Here is a 22,447-nt window from a genome sequence, read left to right on the forward strand (position 1 = left end):
TACAGCGATTTTTAACACTGTCAATATAAGCCATCAATTTATCCCGCCATAAGGAAAGCCAACTGGGATAGCGGTGGAGCAAGGATATTTGAGGTCTGGTGACCATATTTCATATCGATGGCTCAGCCTGGCTCATTTATTATGCACCGTGAAGTGTTTCCCCCCCCCCTGGAAAATCCACGGATGGGGAACAAAATAGGAGAGGGCGAGGGCAGGCGACCTGAACCGAAAAATTTCAAAGGTCACTGCTCAACATTTTTTACGGCCTAGATGGGATTGCCCCCAAAACTGGCGGAGGTTCATCCAGCTGGCTGACAGCTTCTGGTTTTCTGTAAGAGGCAATGCATGTCGCCCTGTCAAACGCTCCGTTGAACTTTGCCTTTCGGAGGAGGCGCCCAAAGTGGCTTCCTTCTGCGGCTTCCATTTGGACACCTTTGCCGGGACTTAGCGGCGCGTTTAGGACACCAAATGCCACAATGTCTGGGCCGGAAGTGGAGGCACCAAGCATCATTAGGCAGTGTCAACAAGCGGATTGCCGGGTTGGCTGGCATCCAGAAGTCCTGGCGAGAAGTGCAGGCGATATTGGCATGGAAATTAGACCGTACGGAGCTTGATACACATATTTTTTTGGGGCTTTATTGATTTTTAAAAAAGTATGCTTAAATGCTAGTTACTAACAAATTGTCCATTAACTAACGTAAATGTAATTAACCATTTGTTTCGTTTATGACTCATACTTTAATACATATTACAATATTATCATTAATATTTCCATTTTCTGTACGGTTGTGTAGTTGCTAGTAAATGCAGAAATATGAAATTGGTTTGATCAACACTCGTATTTGGTTTCGGCTTCCCTTTGTCGGTAATTAAATGTAGGTTTAATTGTTGTTAATTAGTCTATTAGTTGTTCTGTTTTGTTTCGATTCGTTTTCATTTCTATGCTATAGTAGCCATTAATTTAGTCGTAGAATTACAGAATTGAATATGTACAAAATTATGTTACAGTAGAGCTTCCCCCATTTACCTTTAATTTTCACCAAAGTTAGTTATGATTTTCGTACTTTTATTAAATTTCATCCTCGTTCTGCAAACTTTTGTGGCTGCGTGGGTTCGGTCGCAGCTTTCAGCGCTGTTTTCCCAGCCCGACTTTGCCGACTTTCCCGGTTTTCAGGTGCCACCTGGCTCCTGGTGGCAATTGGACACGTTTCCCAGTCGGCGGCACACAAATGTTGCAACGCTCCACATTTTCTGGGAGTTGGCCGAATTCCGGTTTAGTTTGGTTCAACTTACGTGCTAGAGAGTTAACGGCGTATTTATAGTACATGGTCTTTAACTAATGTATAGCAAGTTTTATAAACTCTTTTTCATTGTAGTATGCTTAGTGTACTCATATAATATAATTCGTAGAACTATTCATTGATTTCTCAGTTGGTTCAGTTGAATGTCATCGAGAAGATGAGCTTTGAAAGGAAGACATAGAAAGATGTTCGAAAGAAGGTGGCCAGGGAAAGTTATACGCTAACGCGTTCCAGCGGGTTCTTAAAGTTTTCAAAACTTTGTGGATACACTATAAATAAGTTAATACATCAATTAATCATCTTTAACCATTTAACAGATATACACAGTTATAAATAGTGAAACTTAACAGAGCAGATAATTTTCATTACTTTATTCCCGATTATTTGGTGAAAAGGTAACCAAACGGACTCAACTGAGGAGTTTGAGCAAAATAGTAAATGAAGTGCCTCTGCTCCGAGGACCAGCTAGCATCGTATATGTGAGAAACACCTAAAACCTTAAGTTAGTCTTAAATTCCACAGTTAGCCACATGTACATACATTTAATCCTAACCAGACACACGAACACACAAAACACCTGTTTCGGTTTGAGGATTTCCCCCATCATCGTGCTTACAGCTGAAACATCATTTTAACTACAACTTAACTATTTATTTTTATAATACAACTTTGTCGACCTCGGGCAGTGGCATCAACCCACTGCTACCACCGCCGCCGCCAGGACCTGCTCCACTTCCCGTTGCGACGACTGCAAGGACATTGCCTGGAACCCCAGATCCACCTCCTGCGCCACCGCCTCCCAACGGCGATGATGATGAGGCTCCAGGTCCATCTCCAGATCCTCCTCCGCCATCCGACGGCAGCTGGCTGCTGGCTTTCGCCTTATCGTGCACGTACATGGCGGCCAGGGCATTGAAACGTGGACCCCAGTTCTGTAGATAGTTAAAGTCTTGATTCTCATCATCGGTGCCTGGAATTGCACAAGGGAGAGCAGTGAGTTTAAGCGATTTCTGCGGAAGGTGGGGCAAAGGATGTGTCGGAAATGGCCGTAAAATTACGATATTTGATTGAACTCCGAAATCTAATTCGTACTCAAGGTGATTTTAGATAATTTAATGGCAGACGGGAGTCAAGGGACAATTTCGATTTGAATTTTTGCCAAGGCAGAAGATTCAAGTAAAATGGTTCGTATTTAACCAGGATTTCTCTTTAAAAAATTAAAATATAAAAATCTTCTTATAAACCATACAAGCTGGTATCGTTTCAATACAAGAACATGGTGAATTCAAAGTTCCTTGAACTAGAATTGTTGAGTTTCGGCTTTTTCCGTTTAAAAGACTCCAAATGCTTTCTCTGGATTTACTTAAAGTGCTGAAAACATAAGAGGTCCTTACCAGAGGCCAGCGAACTCAGCGACTCGGCGATGCTGCCGCTGCCCTCGAAGGTGAAGTTCCGCAGGTCGTCGAAGGGCGGTGCGTTGTTGTCCTTGTCGATGCGCTGCTTCCGCTCCTCCATCAGATAGGCCACGTTCAGCTCCTGGCCAGGTGGCAGCAGCGTCATCACGGGATCTAAGTGCAAACAACCGCCCAATTACTTGGCCATGTCCCAGCCGGGATTCGGGCACTCTCTGTGCCCCGTTTACTCACAGATTATGGGCACCTTGCAGGTGGCGATGTCCGGCGGTCCTCCCTGTGCGCTGATTGGTATTTGCAGTGGCGTTATGTCGAAGGCCGTCATGTCGTCCTCGCCGCCGCCCTCGTCCTCGTAGCTGATTACCGTCTCGCGGACATCCTTCTCGGGTCCGGAGCGCTTCTTCTTCTTGGTCGTCTTGCGTTTGCGACTATATAACACGAAGATCAGTGCGAGAACTGCAAAGTAAGTGGAGAACATAGGTTAATTGGAAGATTCTTAGTGCGCAGAGATTCCCCTATTACAACTTAACTGCTACAATTATCTTTTACTTTTAATATAACTAGAAATTAAATGGAGTTTTAGAGTTAGTCAGTTGGTGTCACGATTTTATATCTAAAGAATAATGAGTAAAATCTTTTCATCTTTTCAAGAATCTTGTCTAATATTTAATTCAACTTTGAGCTACGTAGTTATATTATCATTTAAAGTATTTAGTCTTCTTTCCTCACAGTTTCCTTTATTTGCCTCATCTTAACTAAACATTTCTAAACACCATCTATTCTTGTTTTTCTCCTGTTTGTCCTTTTTATGTTTTACGCTTTCCTTTTTTTTCGCAATAGAAAAATGAGCCGGAATTGTGCAACAAAAACCTAAAGCAAGAATGGTAGTCTGTTGGGTGTCTGTTAAGTGTCAGTGCCACAACAACAGCTTCATTTTCATTTAATGAAGGTAATTAAATGTAGGAAAAATTGTTGTTTTTTTTTGCTTTCGCGTTTCCACACTTCAGCTTTATGCAGAAAATAAAAAGGCACGCTTAAACTTTTTGAATATGAAAGCGTTGGGATGCTTTTGTAACCATCCCAAACTTTACATGAACATTTATAAAAAAATATTTTTAACAGAAGAGGTAGCTAGTTTCGACCAGCCGAAGTTTATATACCCTTGCAGTAATGATAAATGATGATATTGATAATGATAAAAAATATGATATTTTTGTTTAAATTAATTTTGCAACTGTTTATAAAAGCCTTATTATATAGTCGTCCTATTTTAATGAAATGGTATATTGTCAAATATCAGACACATACCGAACTAAAACTCTTCATGATAAAAACAAATTTCAATTTCAATTTCTATTTCTATTATATTTATTGTCACTTTTTATTTGACTGACTGAAATCAATATACTACTGCAAGTGTATGAAAAGGATGACAGCTCTGGTTTTGATTAAATTAATTAAACAATAAAAGATTTCGCTTTAAATGAAATTTAGCAGACCTTAATAAGATTGTGTTCCCGGAAAATTGCAAACAAATAAAGCATCAGACATTTAAGCAGATAATGATCCCAAGGCCGCATCCAGTGCCATCAATTACAGGAAATCAACTCGGCAGTAGAGAAATGCTTTATGCTCTCTCCTTATAAATGAACTTTGTGCCTGTCTCTGCGAAAGTCAGCTGGCAGTTATTGCAACTAATGAATCCGCTTAGCGCAGAAGAAATGCTGGGGCATTAAAAACCAAAAAACGGGGTTGGGCAATTCCAAGGAAACATCCTTGGCTGGCTTGTCATTTTGGAGAAGTCGTGCCAGAGTTTTAATTATTTTTACTTAGCTGTTTGCTTAACCCCACAGTGCCGGAGCCCAGTTAATATTCCTGTCATTTGAAGCGCAAATGATAAAATGCAAGTCTACGAGTGAGTTTCTCTTTTTGCGGTCGTCTTTTATACTCTTGCAATGGTCATTTTAATTTCAGTCAGAAACTTGCAACACAGTGAAGAGTACATGCGTATATATACATTTCTGATCTGTATCAACAGCATAGTCGATGTTCAATTTTAAGCAAACTAGTCTAGGTGAAACTTTCCCAAAAGTCTCTTTTTTATTGGAAGTGAAAACATGCTCAATCTGTAAAATGTATAATTTGGGATGTATGCTGTCGGCAAATAGATTAAAAATAATAAAGAATAATTCATAGTTTCGATGTATTTGATATACAAGGAATTTACTGTAAGGGAATATAAGCTACGGCTTGCGGAAGCTACCATCGCTTCATGTTTTTTGTATTTCTTCTGAGCAAAAGTCCTGTTTACCCGACAAACAGAAGGAGAGTGCTCGTCAGTTTCCGAGAATATGTTGCAGTGGTTGAGTGGAGGGAACTTATTAATAACTTTATGCTACTTAAGCAAACTAAAGTATAAAGGCAAACGCAGAAAGGACACCGAACTTAACAAGTTTTCATGCTACAGCGACTCGGAGTCACTCGAAATGTGCATTTGGAATGCGAATGTTTTTGGCCGACTTGTAATCCGCTTAGCTGCAAATGACTGTCAAAGTGGGGAGCCACTATGTTATCCATCCATCGGAGCACCCACCACCATACACCCCGATTCAAGTCTTTCTGTGTGAGCTGGGAGCTGGAAAGTTTAATGCAACAATTACAGCATAAAGTTGCAACAGCAGCAGGACGCAAAACCCAAAGCCACAACCGAGCACCGAATTGAACCGAAAATAGTTTACTACCAGTTCTTGGCCATGGCTTGAAGTGCATTAAATTTGTCTCTGGCCGCAGAAAGGAGCGACAAAACTTTCTAAATTATCTTGCCGCACAAGTTTTGCTATTAATGTGCCACCCCATCCAGAAAGAGCCAACAGAAATCTTCGATAATTCGTCCAAAAGCGAAGCACACCAAATCTGTTTTCGAAACTTTCGCAAATCAGAGAAAATTTCATAAAGTTTGATCATGAGCCAGGACAATTTTTACTTGTTTTGGCAGCCGTGGATATAAATTCGCAGTTGGGTGTAGGGAACTAAGGAGCAAGATGAAACAAAAAGCGTCCACCTGTTTTCAAAATTTAATTTCTCTTAGTAGACCCAGCAGCAATTATAAACACAATTAAATTGGTATGCCAACGTTAAAACGTGCTAAATAAATATTTTTTGCCCAAGGAAAGTTATGAATTTAATTTCCCGTCGAAACGTGCTGCAAAATCCAACTGCCCAACAAAGCACTAAACTCAATTATCAAGCTGACCGATCTTCTCCTTTAATTTGCACCAAAAATACCTTATGAAAGCCAATTTTAAAGGTTGCAGTTTGGTATAGATGGCACTGTGTTTTGCTAAGCAGGCCAGGGCCAACTGTTCATTCATCAACCTTTAATCAACATTACCTCCGACAAGGAAAATAAAACAAGACCAAGAGCCCGAAAAAGTGCTGCACAACAGCCGGAGGAGCAGGAAGAGGGGGCAGCATCGTCTAACCTACATAAAAACTAGCAAAAACAAAGCCAAAAATATCCTGCAAGATGAACAAAAGCCTTGGCAGGACCGAAAGCTCTTTAACGGCCTTTGTTTGCACTTAACTGTAAAAGGACCAAGGACCGGGTAATATCTTGTTGCTGCCCGGCCTGAACTTGCTGACCAGGTCAGCTCATCAAGCTTGTAGTTCAGTTCCCCAGTACACTTGCTCCACTCGGACACTTGAAACTTTATGCTAAAATACAGTTCAGCGATTCACAGATTACACTGGAGCATCCTGAGCTCCTGCGCACGGACAGGACATGAAAAAGCGTCGACTGTAAATAATGCTGGATAATTATTTAGTTTGTTTTACCACCACCCCTGCACTCCCCCAACTCCCCCAACACCGGAAGTCCGGAACTTTAGCCACTTTACGGCGAATCAACACAAACTGGGTAGGACAGGACTGCGGCTGTCAGATTTTATGTCTTCGGCTCCTCAGATATTTTCACATCATAAAAAAATTGAAAGGACGCGCCGCAGATGAAAGTACTTCTGTGCGACGGCTCGTCGTTTATTTATTGCGCCTATTTTGCGGTTTAGCGGTTTTATGGCCACTTTAGGCCTTTGTTTTCCCGCCCGCAGCGAACTGTGTAATTATCTGCCTTAGCAGCGACTAATTAGCTCGGCCCTGGCCTTTTGTTGTTGCCAGGATTGTACCCAGCTGCAACTTTGGCGCAAGTACTCATTAAAGTTGGGCCAAACGCAGCCGGATAAATCAGCGTCACTTTTAAATGTGGCCCAAAGTAAATGGCCTACGGCGTTTGCCAGAATTCACGGAAATATATGTGTGGATAAAAGCCATTCGAAACAGGGCCCAAAGTGTGGCGCTAATTGAAAATCCCTTCAAATCCCAGACGAGCTGGCGAAACGAAAATAGATTGTCGTGCATTGCGTGCGAGAAAACGCATTTGCATTGGCCTGGGAAATCTGTGAAATGCGGAGTGGCAAAAATAACCAAATGGCCAAAGCCACTTAACACTCGTTGGCAAAATCCATTAAGTGGCCACGAGTTTTGCTGAAATTTTATTCTATTCTCTGCGATTTTTTCGAGCAATAAAATGGTCCTAATTGGCTTAGGCCGCGTTTAAAAGCCAGCTAATAACTATAGTTTTAGTTTTTTTGCCTGGCTTAGACTAAAAAAAAATTATTTCATTAATTGGATTATCAGTTTGTAATTGCAAATAATTGCGTATTTAAATAATATATGGTTTGTATTGTTTATCAATGGATGTTTCTCTTAGTTTTGGACACCAATTAATGCTTATCTGTTAGAATAGGGATTATATATATAAAATTGCTTTTTGTTTACGTCTTTGAAATTTCCTGGAAAATTTCTACAAGCTCCGCAGGCAGCACGAAACTTTCCTGCACTTTTTGCCAAGCTTAATTAGCCACTATGCAAATATTTTCATGCTTCTTTTTTGCCAGCTAAACCAACAAATTGCCCCTGTCTGGGCATAAAAAAGTGTTGCAAAAATAAAGCAACGAATACAAGATTTGTTGCCACTTTATGTTGTTGAAAATGCATGGCTGCCTCCCATGTTAACCCCTTACCTTTTTATTTTTTTTAGCCCCACTCGGCCGCGACTGTCCAAACAGATGTCAGTGTCGTTATATTTATTTTCGGTTCTTGTTATATTTTTTTTGGAAGACGGGCTTCCCCCAGCAAATTGCATTAACAGGGAAGAAGGGTATGTGTTTTTGGGTTGGGGGCCAAGCAAAAATGTTGCTGCTTAAGCCGCTTAATTGTCACACATGAATGGGAAAATTCGGCGAGCCGCTTAGCGACTCAGTGGGTGGGGCTTTGGGGTGGCAGGGGGCATTTAGTCTTCACTTGCGGTCGCCCCTCATCCCATCTACTTACTCAGTATGATAATCAGGCAAACGAATATGGCCCCCAGGGCGCCCATGCTCAGCTTCAGGCGCTGTCCCTCCTGCACCAGCTCGCAGTTTTCGCCCCAGTAGCCCTCCGGGCAAATGCATCGGTAGCGGAGCCGGGGCTCCAGATTGATGCAGGTGGCTCCGTTCAGACAGGGCAGGTCCAGGCACTCGTTGCGGTCCACACATCCCTTGGTGTCCGAGGACATGATGCGACCCTCGCTGCAACTGAAACGAAAAATTCGACGGACGGGAGAGTTATTACGAATTCAGAGGCGATTACTGCAACGGAGGGCAAAACGTATGCCACAAAGATTTCCCTCTTTGTTGTTCCACACTCTCGACTAAATAACAAAACACTAGGATGGGATGGAAAATGTATGCTGTCGCAAGATTTCTCTAATACTTTCTTCTCAGATTTGTAAAACAACATTTTAAAAAGAGAATGTATTTGCCACTCCTTTTTCGGCAATCACAAGTGTTTTTTTTTTAATATCGAAAAAAATACCAATTAAGATACAAAAGATAAAGTAAAATATAATTCAATAAAATAAACAAATTTAAGATTTTCGTACCACATTTTCAATTAATAATATGTGTAATATTAAGAATAAGTTGTACATATGAGTATTTTTAGTCAGCAAAACTGTAAAATCATTTTTTGTATGTAAAAAAAAAGAATTTAATTCAGGCTTTCGAAATTTTAAGCGGAACATTGTAAAGTGCGCTTTTGTTCTGCGCATCTCTCCCCGAAATAAAACTTTTTATTTTCACACAAAGTTGTGCAACCAAGGGATAGAATAATTTCCCCCATGAGCGGGGGCCCTCTCAAATATTTTCCAAAGCGCATTAAGGGCGTGAAGTTTTGGTCGGACTGGAATCCCTGGACAACTCAGCGATGGGGAAATTAAAGCTTTAAGCACCCCGCGCACACATTGTGCACATTTAAATTGAAGTCATTTCGTATTCCAATTGAGGACAGCTCCTTGTCCGACATCTTAGTGTCCTGAGTGAGTGACACAAATTCCAGCAGAGCACTGCGTGAACTGCTGCCCACAACTGGCAACGAAATTGAGGCTAAAGTAAGCATAATTTATGACACGTCGCCACCTGAAGCCGAGGCGTGTGACACTATTTAAATTTCTTCGTTTCTCCTGAAAAATCAAAAATAAAAGACCGCAAGGCTGCTATCCTGGCGAACACGTGTTAAAAAGCAGCAGGCCCAGATGTTCCTGTTCCCGAAAGCAAATGGAGCGAGAAGCTCACAGCTGGGGTGCTTAGTCTTCTCCCCCGAATGGCGGAGGAGCGAACAGGTCATGATGCAGTGCCAGATTGAGTGTCCTCGCCGCTGTCGTCGGCTCTCAAATGGAGTCACTCCGCAAAACTAATGATGTGGAAAATGTGCTCTGCTCTCGGCGAGGGAACTGCCACTTTCATCGCCACATCCACCAGCTCCCACACCTACACCGCCACAGCGAGCCATCATCGATGAGGTGTTGCGGAGCAGAAGCACCAGGATCACGAGTCGTGCCCCAGATTTCCGACCAACCCGCCAGTCGGGAAAATGGGAAAATTTCCATGTGCAAACACTCGGAAAATACACATTTTTTCAAACAATATAGTCGAACCGGGCTCAATGAACATGATGGAAAGATTTTTTAAGCTTAGGAACTTGGATACTTTGATGGAAAGAATTTCTACAAAATATTGAACTTATTCCGTAGAAGACATAATGAAACATGATTTAAAATCAGTCTTTTATATTCATTCTTAGTTGTTAAATAAGTTCCATATTAGTTTTGTATTTACTTAATATCTTTTATGTTTATTCATATTGTTCTGGCTGCATTTTCCTCAGTGCATATTTCCATTCCTTGCGGTGCCTGAGTTGCATGAGCGAAGGCAGACAGACAGGCAATGACAATTGATATTATTTGTTTTGCATTCGAAGTCAATTTGCTGTTTGGCATTGTCTGTGTGCCTGCAGTAGGAAAATGGCAGGGAGTCTTACTCGGAAATAAATAGATATACATATATAGCACTCCAGGTTGCTTTCACCCTAATGGCATTCAGTACCCAAAGTTATGCTTCCCTTGCACAGGACTCACAAGTCAAACAAAACTAAAAGTCGGCAAGGTAATTAGGTAAATTCGATATTCTATGGTCCAATAAATAGTTATTTTATTTGTAATTGATATTGCTGCGATTTAATTACTACTTTTGGCCTGCTTTCAAAGGCGAACAACGGGAACTATAATTAAATTGGAAGCCCAATAAATTACTGTGCACCGTTCACAAAGCGAATGCGCAGGATGTGCCACTGCAAGAGCTATACTTACGTGCACTCGTATTCGTTCCACAAGTCGACGCAGTCAAAGGGATCGGGACAGATGACATTCGAGCACGGCCTGTTCGAGGGGCAGTTGCGCTCCAGGTTGCGGGCCATCGTCGCCTGGCCCCATTGGGTGCCATTCATGGCGGGCGGCAGGGGCAAGTGCTTTCCATCCAGCCTGTTGTTGGTCGGGAGAGGGGAAGAAATGGGAAAACTACGCATGAATGCCGGCAATCGATGGGCTATAAAAGTGTGTCCTTTTCCTTTATCTTTGGTTAACAGATGTTAAGATGCTAAGGAGTACCATATATTTATTGGAATCCTATTCGCGTGTGCTTTTTTTATCGTGGTTTAAGTGAATATCCCTTCGCTCTTAGTTTAACCACTTCTATTTTACAATTTGTGTTCAAATTCGAAATAGTCTGCATAGTATTTTTCATTTTATTGTAGCTTGTTTTCTATTCTTAAATTGGTTTTTTAACTTAACAATCTGTATTTTAGTTTGAGGTGAATATATTTCATTTTTTTAATCGAAAATACATATTTTGTATTACCCCTTTGGAAAGAGTATCCCTGCTACGCAATTGGCTCTAATCAGCATTTGAGCTTACCTGATGTCGTCCAAGCAGCTTCTCTGGAAATCGGACTGCACCTCAAAGGTCTTGATTCCCGTATACTCGGCCTTGCCGCCCGCATAAACACCCTCCTGCTTGTCGATGCTCAGCCACTGATGCCCTGTGAAGTGAAAGGACTCGTTGTAGCGCCGCGACTCCCCGCCATCCAATTCCATTAGAGCTGCCGATCCATATCGACTAATGCGAATCACATGCCACTGGCCATCGTTCACTGCGATTGCGGTTAGGGTCAGCAGCTGCTCCTCGTTTCTCATGGAGTTCAGATTATAGCGGAACTGCAGGTGGCCCCTTCGAAGTTCCAGGATGGCGTACTCCCTGTGGTGTTGATCACTAACCCGGAAAAGTTCGCCTCCCTGCTCTCGAGTTCGAAATCTCAGCTGCAACTGGGTGGAAAATCTGTCGGGCTCAAAGCTGAGTGCGAATTTCACATAGCTCTGGGCCTTGAAAGTCGTAGGAATGGTGGGTACATTACAGCCAGGACCCATCCAACCCGGCTGGCAATGGCACTTGGCCTGAACCAAACTGGCCACACAGTTTCCATGCTCCCAACAACGAGCTGTGTGCTCGGTTTTCAGGCAAACTTCGTCGGTCTGCGGACAGGCGGGAAAACTATTCCTGGCCAAAGCCGGAAAAGCCAAATCATAGTGCTCTGAGTTGTGTATAACGTTGCGTATACAACCATCAAAGCCCTTGGAGCTGAAGGCATACTGCCAATTGTACAGGGTTTGATCGAAGTGCTGTCTATAGAGTCCGCCCAACTGAAGGGGTTGATTCAGATTTAGGGACTCAGCGAAGGGCGGAATTTGTCCTCTCGCCTGGCAAGCGTTATCATCGAATTCCGGCGGAGTGCCATCCTCCATTTCGGACACCAAGGCAGTGCGACAAAAGTCCACAACCATCCGGACATTTTCGGAGTCCCAAAAAATATCCAACCGATGCCAGACACCATCATCCAGGGTTTTCTTTGTCTTCACCCTGAGCTCCAAAGTTCCGGAGCCGAAATCAATGAGTAGCCGCGGATAGCCCTGCTCCAGTTCGAGAGCTATAAAGTCGCTGATCACGGTTTCCTCCGACTTTGGTGGGACAATGGGTCCGTTGTAGAGTATCAAGCCGTCGGCTACGCGAGTGATGAACTCCAAACTGAGATGTGATTCCTGGCAGAGTTGTAATGGAGGATACCATGCCCAGCCATTGCCGCGAAAACTTCTCGTGGATTGCTGACATCGCGGGCCATTGTAGCCCACCGGACAGGCCACGCATTTCGGACCATTTCGGGTTTCCACACACCGACCGCCATTATAACAAAGGTGGGTCCTGCAATTGTGATCCTGGTGGGTGAAGTTCCTCGCCCGGCAAACACATTGAGCACTGATGTCCAAACGAACGCCCACCAAAGCAGTGCGGTTTACACTAACCGTATACGGTTTTTTGCCCAACTCCACTTTGGAGGTACAGGAATTGGAGCCACACTTCCCTTTACCTTCATGCAAGCACTCATTTATATTGACCATGGTGATGTTCAGGCCCACGTCTTTTTCAATCTCCTCACGATGCATTTGCACCACGCCATTCAGGCGGACTGCTTTGAAATATGGTTGCTGAGTTGCAGATCGAGCTGCAAAGTGAACATCAGTTAGAGGATAAGGTGAACCTTCCTTAAGTTGCACACTGAACACGTCGACATTGTCTCTATCGGTGTACAACAATTCGGCCAGCTTGTTGCGAAATCTCTCTAGCTTGGAGGGCTCTACTTGATTCTTAACCGGGTTCCAAGTTCTAACGAAATCCTCATCGGTTATGTGCGACAATCTCATGGAACCAGCCTGCTGAACGGCCTCTGCTGTAATGTCGCGCACTGTAACGCTGAGATTGGCAGGAATATCCTCCTGACCATGCTCACGATCGTAGACCTTGAACCGCAACTGATAGCGACCTCTTCTCGTTCCTGCTCGCATGGTTAAAATTCCAGTATCCGTATCCAGTTTAAATCTTTGGTGCTCCTGAACCTCCCAGTAGTACTTCTTATCCGGCACATCCCAGTCATCGGGATCATTGACATATACCCTGCCAATCGGCGTATCCTGTGATTGTCCTTGGTAGTTATATACCAACACGGATTTGCTGCCGGGCTGCATTTTATTATCATTTACATCGCCGATGGTAACGGTTAGAGTACTGGTGCCCGTCATGGCGGGAGCTCCATTATCCTTGATCTCGATGGGAATGGCATAGCTCTTTTGCACCTCGCGATCAAAGGGACGAAGGGATGAAATGATGGCCACCCCATTTCCATTGTCACCTCCTGAAAGGATAATTTAAATTAATGGTGTTTTTAGTAGGAACAGAAGTTATGAGAGCGTATCTAATAATGTAACTAAATTGGTGGGTATAAATGGCGTGGGAGTTGAAGATTAAAGCGAATCAGTTTCCAAAATTCGGCAGATCGGAAACCGCGGTTCTGCTCCACTGCATTTCCCAAACTAACCAGAAAACGCTAAAATCAAACAACTTGCTATTCAAAACGGAACCACTTTTGCAATTTTCCCTCCGCTCGTCGACACTCCATTCAATTCGATTCATTCGAGGCAATCGCCACACAATCAAAGTCGAAATCAAACGCTAAGCCAAACTGTGTTTGCATAGTAATGGTGATTGAATTATGTTCCAGACAATCAGCATCATCAGCATTGTTTGTGCCACAAAGTTAGTAACCAAAAAACAGAAAAAACACTGTAAAAGCCAACTGAGAGATAGAGAAATTGGTCAAAATGTGCCATAGAATCAGAGAAACTGAAAGCGATGGAACTGTGGACAGGACTCAGCCTCGAGGCTTCATCTCGGTTGGTGCAGTTGACCATGTCCGGCCGGCTTTGTTTTCATTGCGATTTGGTGTTTTTTCTTGCATGGGTTTTCCCTAAGGTAGGAGTATATACACGAAACTGAAGTTCTAACTTAATACTCGTATTATGGTTTTTGCAATTTTTTCTATGCCTATCTTAAGCCTAATACGCACATGAATGGAAATACATGAAAATAAATATTTTTCCTTTATAATATTCTTAAAAGGTTTTGTTTCCAGTCAAACGGAAAAGTTGTTAACAAAACGTAGGCTTAAGGCTTTAGTCGGCTGTTTTATTAAAACAAAAGATAGAATTAATTCCGAGAAAGGCTTGAGATTTCGTTTTAGTCTGGCTTAAGAAGCAGGCATATTTTTCTATTCGTTTCAATTTAAACTTCCTTTACTCTAGGAATTCCTTGACGGAATAAGAAATTAAAAAAAAAGTCTAGCACTTAATTATCTTTATAAATGAATAAATACGGCTTAGTGTATTTATTAAGTCAGGTTGACACAGAAAGCAACTCTCTCAATCTTGATTTTCAATTTTTTTCTCTGCTCTCCTCTTTTGTAAATTGGAAATTGCCCTATACTTTTTGTGAAGCCATTATTGGGAGTTATTTGAAACAAAAACCCGAGTCCTTAACAAAAAACATTAAAAAAAAGGAAAACTCTCGAGAGCACCCCAATAAAATCGATCAAATTGAGAAAATTTGAGGTGTCACTTGAATGCTGTCGCTGACATTGACAGCAAGTTTTTCAATTTTCTCGAGCAGTTTTTCTGCTTTGCCAGTTTGAATTTCAGGGCACATTTCACTTTGGTATCTGTGTGTCCCTCTGCTTTAGGAACCTTCCTCATTGATGTGTTTTTATTAGTACTTTTTTAATTTTTTGCTGACCTGGCACGTGTTTGAGTTTCAAGTGTCTCTTCAATAAACGATTTGACCCAAAAGCCTTTGGGGGGTTTAGGTATACCATATAATTGATTTTCAGATGCTGAATTAATTATTGGTCCATAAACAAATGCAAGCTCTAAATAAATAAAAAATTAGGCTGCCTATTCGCTTGATATTAATTTGCATAATTACTTAAATGAGATGCGTAATTGGTATAAATTGCTGCAACATATCTCATTGAATTCATTTTTAATCAGGCATATGCATTAAATATACGCTGTACTTTGTATTTTAATTTTTCAAGTGCTAGCGATTATTTCCCATTCGATTTTTTATGGCGCTAATTCGACAGATGTTGGGCTTAGTGAGCGTTTAAACATTTTTTGCGCCATTAATAATGCAAAGCGATTTGCCCTAGGCTATCTTAAATACACGTGCTATTAAATTCACATTTAACAGTTGTTTTTTATTAAAGCCAGAAGTTTTAGATTGCAATTGAAATAATCAAAATAATTTAGTTTTTTTTATCTATATATGCTTTCAAGTACTTACTTCGGTCATACTCCACTTTAAAGCCCGCTCTTATTTCATCGCTGGCCAAAGGATCCAATCGAAAGGTAAAGGGTCCTCCATTGCCCCTTAGTCGATCATCAGGGTCCTTGGCTGCCACCTCAAGAATTTTTTTACCAGACACATTCTCTGGTAAAGTGGGCTTATAGTCCTGGGCAAAAGTCGGCGCATTATCATTGACATCCTTGACTATCACGGTTAGAGTTGCGGTTGCAGTTCGAGCAGGACTGCCATCGTCAATGGCTAAAATCTGAATATGGTGTCGATCCTGAGTTTCCCGATCCAGAGGTCTTTGTATGCTCACTGCTCCTCTATCACTAATGGCAAATTGTCTCTTGCGATTTGTGGAACGAACTATTTTGTATGCGACTTTGGAGTGACCGCCCTGGTCGGCATCCGTGGCCTTAAATTGCTCGAGAATCGTTCCCACTTTCGTATCCTCATAGATGGATACCTCTATGTGTTCCCTATCGAATTTTGGCACATTGTCGTTAATATCTCGCAGCTTCACCACCACCCAGGAATAGGCCACGTGGTACTTGTCACTTCCACCGGGTCCATCGTCGCCTTTATCATTGACCTGGATGCGGAACCGGAACCCACTACTTTGCAGCGGATCCTCGTAGTCCAAGGGCTGAATGATTTTCAACGAGCCCGTTCCATCGCCATTGCGAACCATTGCAAATTTATCCGCCCCGAAACCACTGTTTGGCACCACCTTGTATTGGAACGTGTTCGTTTCGTCCTCATCCTGAACCGTCACCGTGAGAATGGGCGTCTCTGGGATGTAAGTGCCATTCGTTTCGTCCACCTCCGTAACCCACTCGTCCTTGGTGAACTGCGGCGGCATGTCGTTGAGGTCCTTGACGCGAATGGAGGCGGTGCCAGTACCTGTGAAATTGGACAGCAAACAAGTCGGACGAAGTGCGTCAGTTGGGCGTCAATAACAGATAGATGCAGTGGAAGACAAATGGGCAAATTACTGGGGAACATTTGATAAACTTTGCAGTGTTTGATAAATATGTGGTCTAAAGGATGAATTATGGTTATCTCAAATCTTAGTTCGATAAAAATATGTACAAATATACATATTCCTTACCAAATTTATATTTTAATTTATTTTTCAACCAATCTAGACTGTATTTAATATCCTTTAGTACCAAGATTGTCTTATTTGTCTAATAGCTTGTATCGTATTTTCAAGACCTTTGATTTTTTATATACAGACACATATACAGAATCAATAAATGCTGTCCTCTGGTCATCCAACACTTCTGAGAACTGGTACCGAGACCCAAAGAAGCGAGACCAATCACCCGGCCACGTGACCCACTCACCTTTAAGTCCACCGCCATCCATGGCCACCACCTGAATCGAGTAGTCGGGCGTTCGCTCCCTATCCAGACAACAGACAGCCGTTTTGATGAGTCCCGTCTCCGGCTCGATTTCAAAGATGGGCGCCCCCGTCTCCTCCTCGATGACGTTCTTCTCAATCGAGTAGATTAGCTTGGCATTGGTGCTCTCGTTGGGATCGTCGTAGTCGACGGCGGACATGGTCATCACCGAACTGCCGGCGGTGCCGTTCTCGGTCACGTTACCAAAGTAGATGCCCTGCGGAAACTGCGGCGCATTGTCGTTGATGTCCTTTAGGTTCACCTGGATGTCCGCATAGCCTACCAGCCCCTCGCCGCCCTCGTCCTGGGCAAATACTGTGAAGCGCCACTGTGGCCTCCCATTGGGTTGATCTCGGTCCAGGGGCTGTGGAATGGAAGTACACACGAATTATTTATTAACTGGATTTGGAAATAAGTACCAACTCGATGTCCAAAAATTATCGAATGACAAACCATATTTTCTTAAATCCCTTTAATTTTATTAATTGAGTAAGCAAACTTCTACACACATAAAATGTTTTAGCTAACTCAAGGCTAACCGATTTCTTAGAGTGTATCAAAAGGAGATTTGATTTGGCAGCTGTTTGTTTGTTTGCAAATTATTTTCTCCCCTCGGTAAATTGTAACTGAGCCACAGCCACAGTCGGAGACCTTGGAAACCCTTGAGCCGTTGGCCATCGCTTGTTGTTTGCTCCTAATCTGGCTTTGGTGGCTTTGCGATTGTAGGTGGTCTTACGCACAGAAGTCTGTTATTAGATTTCTCATTAAATGAGTTATCCACACGAAATTGCATTGCCAATGACAAAATAAAAGCCATCCATTCGATGAAAATTCCCTTTAGCATTCGTTTGTTGTGCTTTGCTTGTGTGTGCCAGTGTGTTGGCCCTGTCAACCTTTTGGTCTTGGCCTGGCTTTGGCCCCTATTCAAATTACCCTTAAACATTGCTTACTCAGCTAATGCATATAGAACACACTTGAAATGTATTCAATGTGCTGGTATGTGTGGTCGGTTTGAAGGACAATTTGCTTTTACGATGAATTAATTCTGTAGTCTTATTGAAGTAAATGAAAGCTAAGACTTGTATTTATTCTGAGGACACAAGAAAATCTTCATATGTTATTTCTACGAGCATATTTAAGTGGTCAAAAAGCTCATAGAACGAGGGAGAGTATACTTGTAAGTAAATCGATTGTAACGTCTTGTGATGTTCAATGTATTATATACATTTGCAACAATATGCTTTAGTCCTTCAGATACATTTTTAAGTAATGCGTATAATACATTATGCTGGTCAATAAATTTAGGTGTTTGCTCCTCTTTGATTTTGTATATAATTCTATGTGGCCCAGATTTCATTTCACTTTTTTAGTAGCTAACCAGACAACGCATTTGATTGACATTCTCTCAGCTGTCGGCAAATAAACTTTAAACCCCTGCTCGCTCAATTAAAACAGGAAAAAATTGGCTTTACTGCCACGTGACACGTAATGCAATCGCAATTACAAATTAAAAGCCGTCAGCCAGTCGGCGGCAAGTGGCATCCATCGAAGAACCTCGGATCCCTCCAAACAGAACTCTTTTTTTCCAAGCCCATTTTGCCGCTTGATTTTACACACAATTTTATGCCAGCCAACCGCGCACCAATAACGAACGACGAACGTCATTTACATGTGGTCGGTTGTAGAGCGTCAAAACCGCAAATGCCACATGCTGTCGCTGCCCCGCCCACCGCCCACTAGCCCACTTTAACCCTATCGCATCAGTGAACTGCCCCATCCGCCAGCAATAAAACAAATAAAGCGCACCGCCAGCGGCAACATTTGAACATTTTATGCAGAATGCGAATCGGAGTGGGGTTTTTTGTGGCTCGTACTTTGAACGGCTTCGGGATGCCCAATAGTGTTGGCACCTATTTTCCAGCTAGATTCTTGCCTTTAAATGAAATCAATATAAGATATTAGTTTCATGTTTGGCTATTTTAAGTGTATCTTTTCTGTTACTAGACTGTCCTTTCAGGTTAAGATACGAACTAGGATAATATAAGAATTGAACAACAAGTCAGAGTCAAGAACATATTGGCATTGTGATTGTGGTGCTTGCGTATTTAAAATTACATGATTAAAATGATCTCAAAGTTATTAAGCTTTTTAATTATTTTACAGCGGCCAATTATATGTAGTTATTTTAATAGAGGTAACACTACCATGTTTGGGTTAACAACACTGAAACGATGCGTTTCGCACCACTTTGACTCGTTTGTTTTTATGGACTTTGTCTGAAATTAATTGGAGTCTATGTATCTGACAACCGACGGTGGCAGTTTTTTGCATCTAAATGACATTACTTTTTGTTCGTTCATGCACCATTGGGTGTGGCGTTTGTGTGTATGGCTGTGTGTGCGGTCTGACACAGTTTTAAATTAATCATACGCCACCGAACCGCGTGAAGAGCTTTATAATTTACAAAAGTCGCACAACCCAGCGTGGTAGGGGTTGACAACAATTGAAAAGCGAGGAAGAGTGGTAAATATTGAAAACGTTTCAATCTTTTCCCGAGTGTCCAGTGAAAAAAACTTAGAAGGGCTGTCAAAACGCTTAACGCTTATTGTGAGTTTCTATTTGGTCATTTACATTCGAATTTAAAGAAGCTTAAAGCTTAAAATGTGGATCCTGTGCCAAATATGTACGTTCGAATGCAAATGTTTTAAAATGCCCATTAAATGCGTTATGTTTCCCTGAACTTGGTCAAAACTCTCCCTTTGTGACGGCAAAGATTACAATGTCATTCCACGAGCATTTATTTAGGGTATATTCAGTTTCATATCGCGGCGACCCTCTCATTTTTTTAGCTGTTCACTCGTCACACAATATAAACTGCGCCATTGTGCGAACGTAAACTGTGGCTCAATTGTAAACGGCCAAGGGGAAGCCCCCTGTCAAAAAAAGTAGGCTCCCGGGGCTTATGGAGTACGTAGTAGGTACCCAACAGCTTGGTCACAAAGGAAAAAGTTATTTCCCCGTTTTTGTTCCTGCTTTTTTCGATTTGCGCGCCATTTGCACGGTTTGCTGTTAAGGGGGCAGTCGCGAAATTTTAACTGGCTTTTATTACACTCGTTTTACGAGGGGACTCTCGAAATTGGAATCTGTTTAAAAAGACCCGTGAGGTGAACTTACCTTGAGAACAAAAATATCGCCCGTCGTGCGATTTATATCAAATTTACTATTCGCTGGATTATCGGGGTCGATGCCCTGGCCAGTCAGGAAATATACAATATTTATTGGTCTATCTACATCGCCATCGGTGGCTGTGACCTGCAATGAAATGGAAAATGAAAAGGGAACGGTTAGTAACAAGAACTGCATTATACGGTGGGGATAGGGATTCAGATTCGGGTGGATTCCGAACTGGACGCTGCTTATAAAATTGGTGGCTATAAATCAAATATGCAAATGAGCCAAATGCTTTAAATGTCCAATAAAGGGCAATGTGAAAGTCGAATCGGGGAAAGACCGGTGGGGGCTGGAAAATCTGGACGGTGGGCGTGGTAGGTGTTTTTCTTTTAGCCCGCCAGATTGCTTGTAAATTTATGCTTCGATTTTTTGCTCTACTATTTTTTGCACTTTTTTTTTTTGACCCTCTCCCGATGTCAGAAAAATATTTTCTGGCAAAAAAGGAATGAAATGCTAATATAACCGAGATTTATGTAATTATTCAATCGGATTTCGGCTTATTCTTTTGTCTTATTGTTTTATTTTTATTTTGTTTCGTTTTCGCTTTGTGATTGCTAAATTAAATCAGCATTTAGGACCATTTTCTTGGAATATTTGATCATAGGCAAAATGGTTATCGACTTTGATTGGGTTTTCTAGGGGATTGAGCAATTGAATAAAATCAACTAACTGGAATGGTACTAAAAAGCTTTCCTCGTCTATAGCAAAATTAATACACTCGAAAATTCCTTAAGAATTTTAATTGGCCCAGTCCATTTAGAAATAATAGGTATTAGAATCAAGTGACTGAATATTCCTTAGACGCTAACATGTAGTAGGAAACTTTACAACTTCTTGTAATCGCTTCTAAACAACAAGCAGAAAAGCAAAGTAGGGATTATGGATAAAAGAAGTACACTCGAAGAAATTTGTGTGGTGTGAGCAGCTAATGCAATTTAAATATTGCATTTCTTAAGCTTAAAATCCCCTTAAAAAGGCAAAAAGTGCTTACAAAACCAACGTATTCAATTAACTAACTTTTCTCCCTGCGGAGCAAATGCAAACTTTTTACCTATGGGGAGAACAACAGGATTGTAGATCCTTCAAACAGTAGTCGTGTCAATTAAAAGCAATAATTGCCTTGTTCAGTTTGAATCTTATCTCTCTGCCTTTGTCGTGTTCGCAAAGTGGAGTATCTGGGTGGATTGTCTGTGCAAATTGTGGAAACAAAACCAGAGTTATGCGTGTGTGCAACCCATTTTCTATTTTAATGAAAGAAAACCGAGTTTCAGTTGAATTACAACCAAACTTGTAGCAATATCCACTGGGTCCTTGGCCCATTAAATCATCGTCACGTGTTAAGTGCCTGCCATTTCCACCCATTCCCATTTTCAGCTCCCATCCGCTGCACATTTACAATGCGACAATTTACGTTAAATGTTCAACACAATTTGATATGACAAAAGAGTTGTCTACGTGCCATCATTGTGCCCATTATTACTGCCCCGCCCATTTCGGACGCGGAAGCGATCCTTCGAGCAGCGTGCGGCATTGTCCTTTCGCCAGGACGCATCCACACGCCCACACATCCCCTCCCACCCGCCGCCTACACTTATGGGCGTAATTGAAATGCCTTGCCAGCCAAAACTCAAACACAGAATCCTCGCCAGAGCTGCGCTTTATATAAAAAATATTTGCATTTCATTTTCCAAGCACAGAAATCAATTTGAGTCCGAAGGTGTCGGCGACAGCAAACGCATTCCATTCACCTTGTATCTGTGCAACGGCCGCATATAGTATATGTACAAAAAACATATACATATCCTCCATAATGGGACCTGCCGTGACAATGCTCCTCCGGTCGCACTTTGGCCCGCCATAAATGTGTAATTAAAAATTCGCCTTGTTTTTCATCGTTTCTTGTTTATTGGTTTGGGCATGACCGCTGAGCTGTGCAATTTTAATTTGTATTTAATGTTAAAGAAATATGGAAAAGTTGGCATTAATGAAATGCTCTTGAAAATAAGTGCGCGTAATAAATCATTCAAATGTCACAATCGGTTATTAATAAAGCTGCCTTAATAAAAATAATAATTTCGGACGTAATAAACTAGGCTACGACAATCCATTGATTCATTTGTGCAGAGTGTATTTGACCATCTTTGATTTATTTCCTTGGAAAAATAATCATAGAACTTAAGTGATAAGGCCTCACAATTCTGCCATTTTACTCGTTCGATAATCTATAAGTGGCGCTTTACTTCGTGCACCCGTTAGAGTGTATTCAAATGTTGATGTGGCCATAAAGTCGACTCTCTGCCCACTGGCCTTTATGTTGGTAAATGATGGCTTGAATAAAAGTCGCTTGTGGAAATATGTGTGTGAGTGGTCTGTGTGCGTACTCATGAAGTTGATGTATGTATTTGCGCTTGTGTACGCATTTTACTGCCGCTGCGAAA

The 22,447-nt window shown here is 41.8% G+C and overlaps 1 protein-coding gene across 2 annotated transcripts in view; it reads right to left on the reverse strand.

The window, feature by feature from the left end:
* Positions 1-635: 635 nt before the first annotated feature.
* LOC117150774 (putative neural-cadherin 2) overlaps positions 636-22,447 on the reverse strand; it is a 35,325-nt gene continuing 13,513 nt past the window's right edge. For both annotated transcript variants that reach the window (XM_033317819.1, XM_033317818.1), the window contains 9 exons: positions 19,953-20,090; positions 16,722-17,142; positions 15,367-16,275; positions 11,059-13,384; positions 10,455-10,625; positions 8,102-8,343; positions 2,948-3,169; positions 2,696-2,869; positions 636-2,271 (listed from right to left, as the gene is read on the reverse strand). In XM_033317819.1, coding sequence (XP_033173710.1) covers positions 1,958-2,271; positions 2,696-2,869; positions 2,948-3,169; positions 8,102-8,343; positions 10,455-10,625; positions 11,059-13,384; positions 15,367-16,275; positions 16,722-17,142; positions 19,953-20,090 — 4,917 coding nt within the window. In that variant the 3' untranslated portion in view covers positions 636-1,957. The remainder of the gene's footprint in view (positions 2,272-2,695; positions 2,870-2,947; positions 3,170-8,101; positions 8,344-10,454; positions 10,626-11,058; positions 13,385-15,366; positions 16,276-16,721; positions 17,143-19,952; positions 20,091-22,447) is intronic.

Source organism: Drosophila mauritiana, chromosome 2L, assembly GCF_004382145.1.
Source record: "Drosophila mauritiana strain mau12 chromosome 2L, ASM438214v1, whole genome shotgun sequence".
Taxonomy (NCBI): domain Eukaryota; kingdom Metazoa; phylum Arthropoda; class Insecta; order Diptera; family Drosophilidae; genus Drosophila; species Drosophila mauritiana.